This window comes from Caretta caretta, chromosome 19 (assembly GCF_965140235.1).
Source record: "Caretta caretta isolate rCarCar2 chromosome 19, rCarCar1.hap1, whole genome shotgun sequence".
NCBI lineage: Eukaryota > Metazoa > Chordata > Testudines > Cheloniidae > Caretta > Caretta caretta.
The window spans coordinates 8,732,280-8,745,211 of NC_134224.1; the positions used below are offsets into that span (position 1 = coordinate 8,732,280).

A 12,932-nucleotide genomic window follows, 5' to 3' on the forward strand; every position below is an offset into this window, starting at 1 on the left:
TTTTGACACTATAAGGTCAGTGTTTGGCCTTAAATGAAAGATCTAAGGGAGCTCTAATTGAATTCTGTAGTTGTCTTAGCAGGTCATGGTTTGGTACAAAAGTTCACAAATAAGTAACTTTGGGATACACCAGAAGAACTGAGTCTTATTTGATTTACTTTTTATGATGTGTATTTTCCTTTCCTAAATTGTGTTAAATATAGTAATGTGCAAACAAAAGAATATTTTGCAGTTCTCAGTTCAACTATTAGTTACTAGGGGCACGAGAAGATATGCACACAGACTGAATTAAATGAGACATACCAGCATTTCAGTAAGACCAAATGTTTCTTGCTTCTATGCAGTCAAAGACAGAGGCTCTATTCTTTCCCTTTTCACTAACAACTTTTTATGTGCAGAAATTTAACTTGTTCTGATGACTGGAGCAGTGTAAAAACTGTTAAGCTTGTAATAAAATTCAAGGCAAGTGTGTGTTCAATTTAATTTAGAAATCCTGTTTGGAAGCATTAGTTTACACCTTTTGAGATTCTATTTTTAGACTATTCTTCAAATTTATAAAATTGACACCCAATCCATAACTAACCTCCACCCCTAAACATTCAAGGACTGCCCATACATAAAATCACATCTTCAATAGCCTGTGTAAGGTGGAGGAAAGTTTTCTATTTACCAATGTATTTATCCAGTGATTCTTGGAGATTTTGCTTCAGCATGTATCAGATAAACACCACTCAATCATGCTAACCCACTGCCCCGGCTTTTACTACGCTATTCAACTTTAAGGGCTTGTGTACACACAGAGTTGTTCCTGATCAACTCCGTGTGTGGACAGTTATTCTGAAGCAAGAGGTCTGGAATAAAAGAGTCTACACTTGGACATGATTAGGAGCAGCTTTTGTGCTTTAAATTTACACCCTACCATAGTCCATGTTAACCATCGAGTTCAGACAAGATTACTTTCCTAAAATATGGTAAATATCCAGACTAGATTTCAGTTGTTGTCACCAGATAATTAAATGGACAAATTGCTGTTAATAAGGGCCTATCTACGCTGTGCCTTAGTCTGCACCAGCTGGGGTTTAAATTCTAATTGGCCCATGCTAGTGCGTGCTAAAAGTTTGCTTATGTGCATTAATGTAGTCCTGTTCCAAAAACATGGGCCAGTTAGTGTGCAACACACTGGTGCTCGTTAGATGTTGCATCCTAGCTGGTGCAGAGTAAGGCACCATGTAGACAAGCCCCAACATAGATCTGAGCTGTAAACTTTGTATAGCCCACACCTGCAAATCAAAGTAGATATCTATATGGTGACTTTTTAGAAGCTCAGTGACAGAGACAAGAATTGTTTAAAGATTTCTGTTGCAGCCCATAGGGCCTAGGCACAATATATACTAAAACTTTCATTCTAATTTTCATATAAGGGCTAATACTAGGCCACTTTGCTATCCAGTCAAGTCATTTATAACCAAATTCTGTTTTCTGTAATTTCTGGGATACAGCTTTTAAAGCACACCATTGGCCTCTAACCCTGAACTTCAAAGGAGTGAAGACAGGCCATGTGGCCTGAGAAGATTCTGATAAGCTCTTTTAAGGACATGCCACTGCATTCATAGGGTAACTCTACCTTGCAGCTGGGAAGGTGCTTCCCAGCTTAGGTAGGCAGACATGCTATCTCTCCTCAAGCGAGTGCAGTAAAAGCAGTGTAGCCAGGTATAGCATGGGCAGCAGCACCAGCTACTTGCCGGAATACAAACTTGCCTAGAACACCAGATATGTACTTGTTCAGCTGGCTTGAGCCACTGCCCAGCTACGCTGCTCTCTTAAGCATGCTAGTTCAAGCAGAGCTGGTGCATGTCTGTCTGCCCAAGCAGGGAAACATGCTGTCAGCTGCAGTGTAGATGTACCCATAGATAATCAAATAGCATTTGAGATTGTGGCTTTGAGGTTATGGCTTGTAGTTCTAAGATAAGTATGATCTAATGGTTAGCATAGCAAACTGTGGGTCATAACTCCTGCATTCTGTTCCTGGCTGTGTACTTACTGGACCTTAAACTCTGTGCCTGTTACCTCATTTTCAAAATGGAAGGAGGCAAACATCACAGCATTTGAGGTTTTGTTTGTAAATTGCTTTGAGATCCTTGGGTGAAATGTGCTGTGTTGACCCAATATTCTATACTGCACAGGTGTCTATACAGTATTCCACATGCTTTGTTTTCATATGTCCATTTTATTTAAGGACACAGTGCAGCTAATAAATTACTTTAATGTCATTTGAAATCATGTAGAAACCTTCCCTTTTGATATTTCATTAGTGTGAAGTCTTGTCTGTTTCTCAAATTAAACCTTCTCCTTGATAGCATTATTGCAAGTGGTTTTGGCTGCATTTATTTATCTAGTCAATGTGCAAAATTGGAAGGGAGCCAGGATGGCTTCCTGCAGTTGTTGCGGGTGTACAGAGCTGTATTTTAATACAAAGTTAAGGTATGAATTGACTCGCAGAGCCCTCTGGCATAAAACAGTGGGTGGAAAGGACAAATAGGAATGGCACTCTGCAATGAGTGAGAACTACTTCGGAAAATTAAAATTGCCACATTTGCCTCAATATCTGACTTCTACCATCTTCACTAAAATGCCACCAGAGTAAAAGTGGGTGTTTAATCTTAACACTGAGGTGCCTGAGTACTGACAGTACAGAGTGAAGTCTCTGGTTTAGTTTTGCATGTAATTTCAGCTGCATGTAATTCATAGGTATGCTTATAGCATAAGTACAAATGATCCTGTGTACATCTGCCAAAGCCTTAGAGCCTTTTTATGGCTATTGCTACTTCCTTTGTTAAAGGGTTTGTGTTGTAGCCAGGGAATGAAATCTAGCATATCTTGTTTAAATTCTGTAGGAATTTACACTGTCTGATTGCTGCAGTACTAACTGGCATACCTATAGTTACTTGATTAACTAAATTTAAAGATGTTATCCACACACCCCTGTGCTTTTCCACACGAGTTGGAAACAATCTTCCTTAAACTTACTGCTGTTAGCATAGTTTCGCTGATTAGTGTGGACAAGGGTTTTGGTTTGAGAATCATGTTATCAATTACACCCTAAAATAATCTAGAGCATGAAAATAACCTCAAATTCCTATTTATGCTTGCCAGAGAAAACTGTTCTTGACCATAAAGAATCACTGGCTTCAGTCCAGGATTTAACTTCCGCTATAAGACTGATGAAAAGTTGACACATAGTATTGTAATTCCTGTTTGAGTTAAGACTGTCACACTAACATGGAAGTATTGCATTCCATGGGGGTTTCTTATAGGAGAGAATTTAAAGGGAGCTATTTTTAGATGAGACTGGATTCAGAGCCTGCATCCTTTATTCCTATCCCGTGCCTGAACTTCTCATCTTCTGCACTCGAACATTAAATGTCCCTCTGCTTCCCTATGTCTGATGCTACAAATGAAATAGCAGATGTGCAAACACACCTTGTGTTGAAAGGAATAAATTACACGAGTCAGAATGAATGTGAGTGGACGGATGCACGTGTAGCTGGCACACAGCTTTTTAGATGTGTGCCTGCAATGTCGCATGCTGTCACCTCTACACCACTACCAACTAAGGGAAAAGGAGCAGCCGTCAAGTGCCCATAAAATAAACTAGCTAGGCTTGATAAATACAGCGTGAGAGACATTGTGGGTAGACATCCCGGAAAGCAAGAGGTGTCACCAAATCTCTTTATAAAAAGACTTGATGCCTCCTTGCTCATCTCTGTAGAATCTAAGTACCTATGACTGTGCCAGTCAGTGATATCCTCCTCTTCCCACCCCAAGTCCATGGTTCTTGCCAGGAAAATCTTACTTTCCTCAATATTTACTTAGAGAAAAAAAATAGCCTCCTATTCTTAGATTGTTACTAGGGCACACTTTTCTCCTTACTGCTTGTTGTTTTTTTTTGTTGGCAAAGAATGGCATGCGTGGTGTTTTAATTTATTTCTGGTTTAATTTATATCCATTAGGAAAAATTTGTATGTGGAGAGGTAGAGGTATTAGGGATGCAGACAGGTTCCATGCAGGTTGCTCTATGTACCAACATACATTGGGGGTAAAACAGACCTGACGGTGAGGAAAGAAGTTACAATCCTGAACATCTCAAAATAACTATATACAGTAGAACCTCTGAGTTAAACACCAGAGTTACCAACACACCTCATTTGGAACCGGAAGTATGCAATCAGGCAGCAGCAGAGACCCCAAACAAACAAAACAAAACTGCAAATACAGGACAGTACTGTATTAAACATAAACTGCTAAAAATATAAAGGGAAAGTTTTAAAAAATTTTTTTGATAAGGGTAAGGAAACTCTTTCTGTACTTGTTTCAGTTAAATTAGAATGGTTAAAAGCAGCATTTTTCTTCCGTGTAGTAAAGTTTCAAAGCTGTATTAAACCAATGTTCTGTTGTAAACTTTTGAAAACACAACCAAAACATTTTGTTTAGAGTTACGAACATTTCAGAATTACAAACAACCTCCATTCCTGAGGTGTTCATAACTCTGAGGTTCTACTGTATTCTACTATTCCTATAAAGGAGATCTGAAAACAGCTAATTAAGAATTAAAGCAAACTTTGAAGTACCACAAATACATTGAGATTAAAAACTTTACAAGTGTAGTTGTCATGAAATTGCAAGGCATTGAACTCCCTTTCATATGCTGTTGCTTACTGAAAACACAGTTTCACCACTGATGCTCGTGTTAACTCTTGGAGGGGCAGAGCTGGCATGCAGAGATTGGCCTCAGGCAGTACCTCTATAATCAGAGGTAGCATTGATAGCTGGGATCATGGTTGTACTGTGCTCACTTGTTCCTTTTAAAATTGTTTTGTATCATATTTGCATTGCACCATAGGAAACCAGCAGACCTACAGAACTTGGCTCCGGGGACTCATCCACCCTTTATTACCTACAATAGTGAGGTGAAAACAGATGTGAACAAGATTGAAGAGTTCCTTGAAGATGTCTTGTGTCCACCCAAGTAAGTATTGTGTGGAAAATGTATTTGGAAACAGGTTATTTGGTAACAGTAGCATGGGTGTCTGGCCTCAGGTTTGTTGGTGTTGCTTTGTTTAAATTCCTGTTTATGGAGAAGCTTCCTGCAATAAATAGTGCAAGTATTATTGCTAACCAAGTTTAAGATGCTTTCCATATCAACAAACTAAAATCTGAATCTTTGTAATGTGGATTGAGGCCTTAAATATTTCATCCAGAAGCCACATATTTTATAAATACCCATTTGTTTAGGAAGAAATCAACGTGGAAATAGACTAGAGGTTATCTGTAATCAACGGTTACCATTTTGTACATGCATGTTGGAGCCTGAATATTTTTCATTTTTGGTGGTTTAGGGTGGGGCTGTGAGCTAGAAGGGAGGCAGGATACATAGGCCTTGCTAATAAGATTGTATTCGTGTAACTGAAAATGGGGCCCCACTTCGCAGAACTATATATCTGTGCATTAACATTAAATCATTAGGGAAACCTATTTTCTGGTGATCTCCTTATGGTCTTTTGCAAGATTTGTATTTGCAGACATTCTTCTAGAAGTAAAAGACATGGCATTCAGCCGTTTAGGTTAAAATGAAAAGTTCATTTCAAGTAAGGATGGTAAATGTCAGTGACTTGCATGTTTTCCATTAGAAAGCTTTTCCTCATTCCTTCCTAGCTTATTGAATAAGAAAAAGGATAATCATTGTGTATACCTTGCAGAATCAATTATATCTATGTGCAAGTTGGCAGTAGCTTTCTGTGGCTTGGGCCCATCTTGCCACGCATGATGATAGGCTCCCCGCTTCTAAATGTGTACGTGAGACTAAGGTTGAGCCTTAAGCCTGTCAAAATTGTGATGGAAAAATGTGAATACATGTTTTATTCATTAGATTATGTAGTGTGAGAGCAGGAACCTGTATCAAGTACCCTTTACACGCCAACTGGCAGGCTGTGGTGTTGATCAGACATGGGTCGTCTCTGGCTAGCTGAGCTCTCTCTCCTCTGAGCCTTCAGGAAGAGGAAGGATTTCTGGAACATCACACTTTTCTTTTTCTCTTGTTCGGAATCTTGCGGTCAATGACCACGTATCTTCTGGGACAGATGGTTTTTAAGTCACATGTTTTTAAAAATGTCTCTTTTCCCTTGGGCTGGCAGGACTAATGGAGCAAAGCAGACTGTATGGCTGTGTATAGTTATTGTACTGTATATCAAACCCAATTTTCCATTCCCTGAGCACTGGATTGCAGTGATAAGGGGGGCAGCTTTCCACTGTAATCCCCCTCTATTATGTTAAAAGCGCCATGTGCTTGATTGTATATGCTTGCTCCAGAAAGCAGAAGTGTGTAATTATAGTCTTTACCCCAGGGTGGTTTAAGAGAATCTGGAGCAGGACTTGTCCAGTTCTCTACAAGTAGAAAATTTATTGGGACAGATAATGTACTTGACTGTCCATAAAACAAGTCTTCTCTCTTTTCCAAACACACACTTTGCTTTAAGAGTGTTTTGAATTAAATTAACATCTGCGAGCATTTTCATATCTTTTTGGGGCAACAGGCACTATGTAGATGTAAGAGTAAATGAACTGAGATATTTTTATCCCACATAGGAAAGGGTCAGAAAGTTAAGGTTACAAAAAGTCTGTTTCTTCGAGCTGAGAACTATGAACATCAAACATACCAGTCCATCTTAAGCTGTTCTTGGAATAGAAAAGAGCCATTGTGTTTATTCAGTCATCTGAAAAAAGGAAGGTCAAAAGGGACTGATCAATTACCAGTGAGATTGTTTTACTGTACACTAATAAAACCATCTCTTGTTGATCAGAAAGCAACTTTATTTTTTAATCTAATTTTTTTCTGATTGGATTTTATGTTGTAAACCACTCTTGAGTTTTGACTACCTTTTTGTGCAACATACTGTAAGTGCTGTCCTTACCTAATGTGTGAACCCTATGTATAATCTGCAGGGGTTTGCACCAATTTTAGAGGAGTCTAGGGACAGTGAGTGGTCTCCAGTTAAAGGTGGGCTTGAGTAAAACCCTGGATCTCAACCATCAACTCTGAAGGTGTTCAAAGTCTAGGATAAACTTCTGGGAATGGCCTCTGTGTATAATGGGTTAAATCAAAAACTCTGATCCAAACTTTGAGGTAGTTGACATCATTGAGCTCGCCCTGCAATGAGAGCAATGAGAGCTGTGACTTCAGCACATGTAGACATTATTTAAGATTGCTTTGAACTAGCTAGCTTAAACAACAATAGCAACAACACCATGGCAGCCTGAGCTCTGCAACCCCACCCAGGACGTGGGTATGTACTGAAGTGGCTTACTTGTGCTGCTATCCATGCTGCCGTGACTTCATCGCTATTGGTTTTTGAACTAGTTAGATCAAAACTAGTTTGTGTATGTCTGCATTCGCTGCATCCACACCTCTTACTGCAATGTCGACATACCCTTGGGCTTTGTCTACACTAGCACTTTTGTCAGCAAAACTTTTGTTGGTCAGGGGTGTGAAAAAACAGCCTCCTCCCCCCCCCCCCCAACCGACATAAGTTTCACCAACAAAAGTGGCTACACAAGAGAGGCTACACAAGAGACCTTTCAGCAGCGCAGCTGCAGTGGTACAGCTGTCCTGCTGTAAGGTCCATAGTGTAAACGTAGCCTAAGTCTCAATGGCTAGTCCACGAGAGGGAGGGATCTGGGAATTAAGAATTGCTATTAAAATCCCTTATTTTGATATTCAGTGAGTAGTAGGGGAATCCTCTGGGGGAAAGGAACAAGTGAGTGGGTGGTGGTGCATTTGGACACCACTACTCATTTTTGGCCCTGTGGGAGGGTTCCAAAAGTCACTTCAAACCTAGTTCTCATTTAAACTAGTTGATTAACATTAGACAGTGACAAATTCTCTTCAAAACACTTCCCACACATCAGTATTACTGTTTACTTTGCACAGAGATATTTGATAGGCATATTTTTTAATTGCTTAACATGGTTTTTATAAACCATTTTCAAATTAGTTTTGATGCTCCTGATCAAATTACATTACAACAGAGCTTAGTAAGGTTATTTTTTTTAATACAAGACTGTAGTCATTTGCTCTGTCTCGTGGCTATTGGTTTTGGGAGATGAAAGTTGAAAAAACTGCATATATGGCAATTTTTAAAACCAACTGAATCTCAGTTGAGTAACCAGTATCATTTGGGAAGAGAAACATGGAAAACAAACATTTTTAGTGCTATAAATTTATGTCTAGTCTCAAAAAAGGCAGCAGACAAGTAATACATAATATGAACACATTTGGTTCTTATTTTAGGGAAAAAATAAAAGGGCACTAATACCGAAAATCTCTAAATATAACTTCAGCAGAAATCTAGAAAGCTAGTCAACATGTACATGCTTCAAGTCTCACACTGACTGAATATTCCAATTTTCATGTTTAGGAAAAGTATCAGTGCAGTCTTGACTTAAATAAGTATAAGTTTGCCTGTCATTAACTAGGCAAGAATGAGCACTATTCTTTGTTCAATGTAACTGACATAGCAATATTCAGGGCCAGCGTAAGGGGTGGGCAATCAGGGTGGCTGCCACATTGTTCCAACACTCAACCCTTTTCCCCCTGCTCAGGGCTCTCTAAACATCCTTGGGCAGGCCCTGACAATATTGCTTGTATCGATCAAGAGATTCCAGTTACACAGTGACAGGGAACCTTTTAAAAATATCCCTACTTCATAGAACGGAGCAATAGGACAGAGATCTCAGTATTCAGGAGAGCAGTGTGTTTCCCTTTGCACAGGGTTGTGCATTAACATTTTTGTTTGTAAAGCTTAGCTGGGCATTTTATAGTCTCCTGATCTTTACAAATATGTAAATAACATAAAATGTTAAAGGTCTGCTGGTGAACATGTAACTAAAACCCACAGCCAGCTCAGAAATGCTAGCTTTGTGACCCTCGGTGTAACTGGATACCCATTTTACGTGCTGTATGTAGGTTTTTTTTCATATTCTCCAGTGGAATTGGCAGGTCCTCTGGTAATCCTTATCGCAGAAATAAGCACTAAAGTTCTTCAGAATTCCAGGTCCTGACTCATGTTATAGATAGTTTAGTCACATTGAGATAAGTCTAAAGAACATTTTAAAGGGGAAGGCACTTGGGTTAAACATAATTTGTTTTTTTAAAATTCCTTGCATGTTGTTGATACCAATTTAAGTTAATAAAATTGAGTTTACCTTTCACTGTTTATGCTGTTCAGTATTTGCAGATCACTGAGTTTTACAGTGAAAGTAGAACAGCCAGTTTCACATTTGGCAGTCAGTTTTATTTTCTGATTCTGATGGCACTGTTTCATTGCAACATTGCAACTGTTTAAATCAACACAGTTTATTGATATTTGTTTTAAAAAAACACTACCAACATTTCCATTTGGATCTTGTAAACCTAAATTTTGGGCCTGAAAATGACTAAATTGTGGTGTTTTTTTTAAAAGGTGCACATAATCTAGAACAATGGCTTTCAATCTTTTTTTCATTTGCGGACCCCTATGAAATTTCAAATGGAGGTAAAGACTTCTTTGGAAGTCTGAGACATAGTCTGCATACCGACGGGTCTGCTGATCACCAGTCGAAAACCACTGATAGTGTGTTAATAACCTAAGTAGAGTGTACACATTTCTTTGCCTGTTTAATGCTAATAAATACATGGCTGACTGGTCATATTGTTTCTGCTGAATATTACAGAAGAACTGCTGTTGGAATATATTCCCACAAACAATTGCATCTTTCTGCTTAGGTACTTAAAGCTTTCACCAAAGCACCCAGAATCAAACACCGCTGGAATGGACATCTTTGCCAAATTTTCTGCATTTATCAAGAATTCCAGACCAGAGGCCAATGAAGGTAGGAGACCTCAGTCCTGTAATCTCTGGTGCCTGGGTATTTCATTGGGTTGTGGGGACGGCAATTGAAGCTGTCTTTTTTTAAGTGCTTATAGTTTTGTACTATTTTCTCCTCTCTGTTTACATCTTTGTTCGTCCTTTCTCCAAGGTAGAACAGGGTATGGTAGAGGTTTTGTGTCCAGGCAGCACTGCTGATGTTCACAAATAATTTTCCTGAACTAGACATCCCTTAAATCTGATTTTTGTTTTATGAAAGTCCAGGGCTACCCAGATCACCTCTTTGATGGGTGTGTTTAAACTACGTAAAGACACTATTTCAGGGCAAACGAAGGTATTGTAGACAGTTCTGAGGGCTACACATGCAATGTGGGACAGCACTACTTTCACTTAACCTCACTTCCTTTTTTCTCCTGGGAGAAGCCAATGTCTGTTACTAATTCTGATCTAATTTGATGGTCCTATTAATTGAGGGATTTATTTGCAATTCATTTGTTTACTATTGGTACCATTAGTGGACCTGCCCCTTAATTGCTGGTGCATTTTAGAGGTGTAAAACACACAAACAAAGCTATTTTAGTTTGTAATGGCTGACTGTAAATCTGAAATCCTATTAATCAAAATCTCCTTGTTTGAGCAGGTGGCTTTTAGTTTTTTGGGTTAATGATCTCAGAACCAATGACTCAGTGTCTACCTTGAGAGAACCAGACCAGTTAATATTCATTTTGGGAATTTAACCATGACATGCAACTTCTTTGAAATGTGCAGTAATGCTCAGCTTGCCCCCATGCAGCCTCCCTGTGACATGCTGTAAACTGACTCCGTAGATAGTGCATTTCAATATCTGACTTTTTAGTCAGATGTACACTAATCTTAAGGATGTCTTGATCAGCTGGTCACGCTTTTAAACTGACAGTGTTCCTTTATAGTTAATCACATTTACTTTGAAATATTCTGTGTATTTAGAGATGTATTCTACCCTGGAAGCTTACTTTGGGTTCCCCACTGGCAACTATTGGCCTAATATTCAGAGATGCTAAGTATCCCCAATTCCTGTTGATTTCATTTGAGGCTGTTGGTGCTCAGCCCTTCTGAAAATCAAACCCCAGATGGGTAGAGGCAGACTTTGGCTCTTAAACTGTGCACAAAAATTCATTAGAAACCGACCTGGACAGCATTAGTAATTCTTAGTAACTTATTGAAAAGCAGAGATGTGAAATGCATTGATTTGCTGTCCATGATAAAGTGCTGTCCATGATAAAGTTAAGGACTTGTGTGTAAAAGCTGAGTTTTAATTAACCTTTAACTCTGAGAATGAGTGTACTTTCCCATAAACTAGTGCTGAAAATGTTCAATGCCTTCCTGCAGTCGCCTGAAGGCCTCACTCCGTCCCATCTCTGGAACCCACCTTTGCTCCCTTCTCCCACTGCTATAAGTTTCCAGTTTGAGAGCCGTGCCACTGGAAACTGGATAGCATTTTAAGAGTTAAAATGATCATAGACTCATTAACGTTCCCTGCAGCTTTTCTCATGAAATTAAAGTATCAGTTTAATATTAAACATCTGTAAATTCACATTTCTCTTCCTTTCTGTCTTGTATCTTGCTGCTGCTTGTTTCAACCTTTGGTTTCTCTGAGCAGCTCTTCCCTAGAGCTAACTCTGGTCTAGATCCTTTGTCTAGCAAATACAAGCTGCTGTCATCCCAGTTGGTATCCTGCTGTTCAAAGGTCAGTTGCATCCTTTACATCATCCAGGTAGCTTCTGCCAGCTGGAGGCTTGTAAATCTAACTTGCGCGCTCTGCCACTGTGGCAGAGTTTTCATGGGTTATATTTTTAGGTGAAGACAGCAAACATACCAGAAGCCACAAAAAGTAAATAAAATGCAAATGCCAGTTACAAAAGAGCAAGAAATTAGGCTGGTTAGGTAAACAGTCTCACTCACACTTACTACCAATCCATACGCTAGCACATTAATGAGCAGATGTCTGATAGCCCCTTTCAGTTATTGATACTCTAGTGCACTTACTGTGCTGTATCTGGACTATTAGTGTGATCTGTAATCAATTGCATACACTTGTTTTTGAAATATTTTTTACTCTTATAAAATAGACGTTAATTTTTAGGGTAGTTTTCAAACTTGTTGGATAATGGCATAATACTAGCTCATGACTTCTGTTACTACACACACGCTGGCTCCTGTTTATTGGGGTTGACATCCAAAGAGGGGGGTGTGTGTGGTGTTTTTTTTGTTTTTTTTTTTACAAGAGACACCAAATCTTGGTTAAAATGAAACTGCTAAGGAACTGACTTGATAACAAGGATGGTTACTCATTCCAGAAGACTGACCAGATTTGAAAGTGTGTATTATAGAGTAATTTATTTACAATTAGACTAGAAGCTATCTGGTCCACTGACTGCTTTTACTTTGAGTGTTTACTGCTGCTGCTCAAGCATAATTTTAAGTAAAACTAGGTCTAATACTTGCATTGTTGCTGCCAGGAATAACTGTCTACCCTCACTAACCTCATAATGACATAACCAAGCCGGACTAAAGGCACAATGCGTTGTTCAGTTTGCAACATGTAGACCTTAGATTAAATTACTTATTGGTAAATAACTCCCAGTTGCCAAGCAACCTTCTGCCCTAGGGACCTATTATAGCAGCTGTGTTCAAGAAAACAATATTCAGAACAATTCTGTTCAGTAGTGTCTCCCTGGTGGATTTTGTTGTTGAAGGCCTATGGACTCTTAGCTGTTACTTTAAAATATCATTTAATTCAAGATACAGGATTCAACAAAATGATTTCAGCATTTCTTAAGAGAATCCTAGTTAGGCAATGCTGTGTTCAAGCAGCATTCAATTGAAATACACCCATGATTTCTTAAAACTCTAGTAAAATTTGGGTTTTGGGTTTTATTACTTTAAACTGTCCTTATAGCATATGTAACCAGAGCATCCCTGTGTTAACGTGAGCGTTATGTACAGTTGACACTGACCAGTCTGTGTGCTGTT

General features: G+C 38.9%; 1 protein-coding gene across 2 annotated transcripts in view; it reads left to right on the top strand.

Annotated features, from left to right (window-relative positions):
- CLIC4 (chloride intracellular channel 4) overlaps positions 1-12,932 on the top strand; it is a 53,796-nt gene that overhangs the window by 30,587 nt on the left and 10,277 nt on the right. For both annotated transcript variants that reach the window (XM_048826155.2, XM_048826158.2), the window contains exons 3-4: positions 4,901-5,026; positions 9,818-9,924. In XM_048826155.2, coding sequence (XP_048682112.1) covers positions 4,901-5,026; positions 9,818-9,924 — 233 coding nt within the window. The remainder of the gene's footprint in view (positions 1-4,900; positions 5,027-9,817; positions 9,925-12,932) is intronic.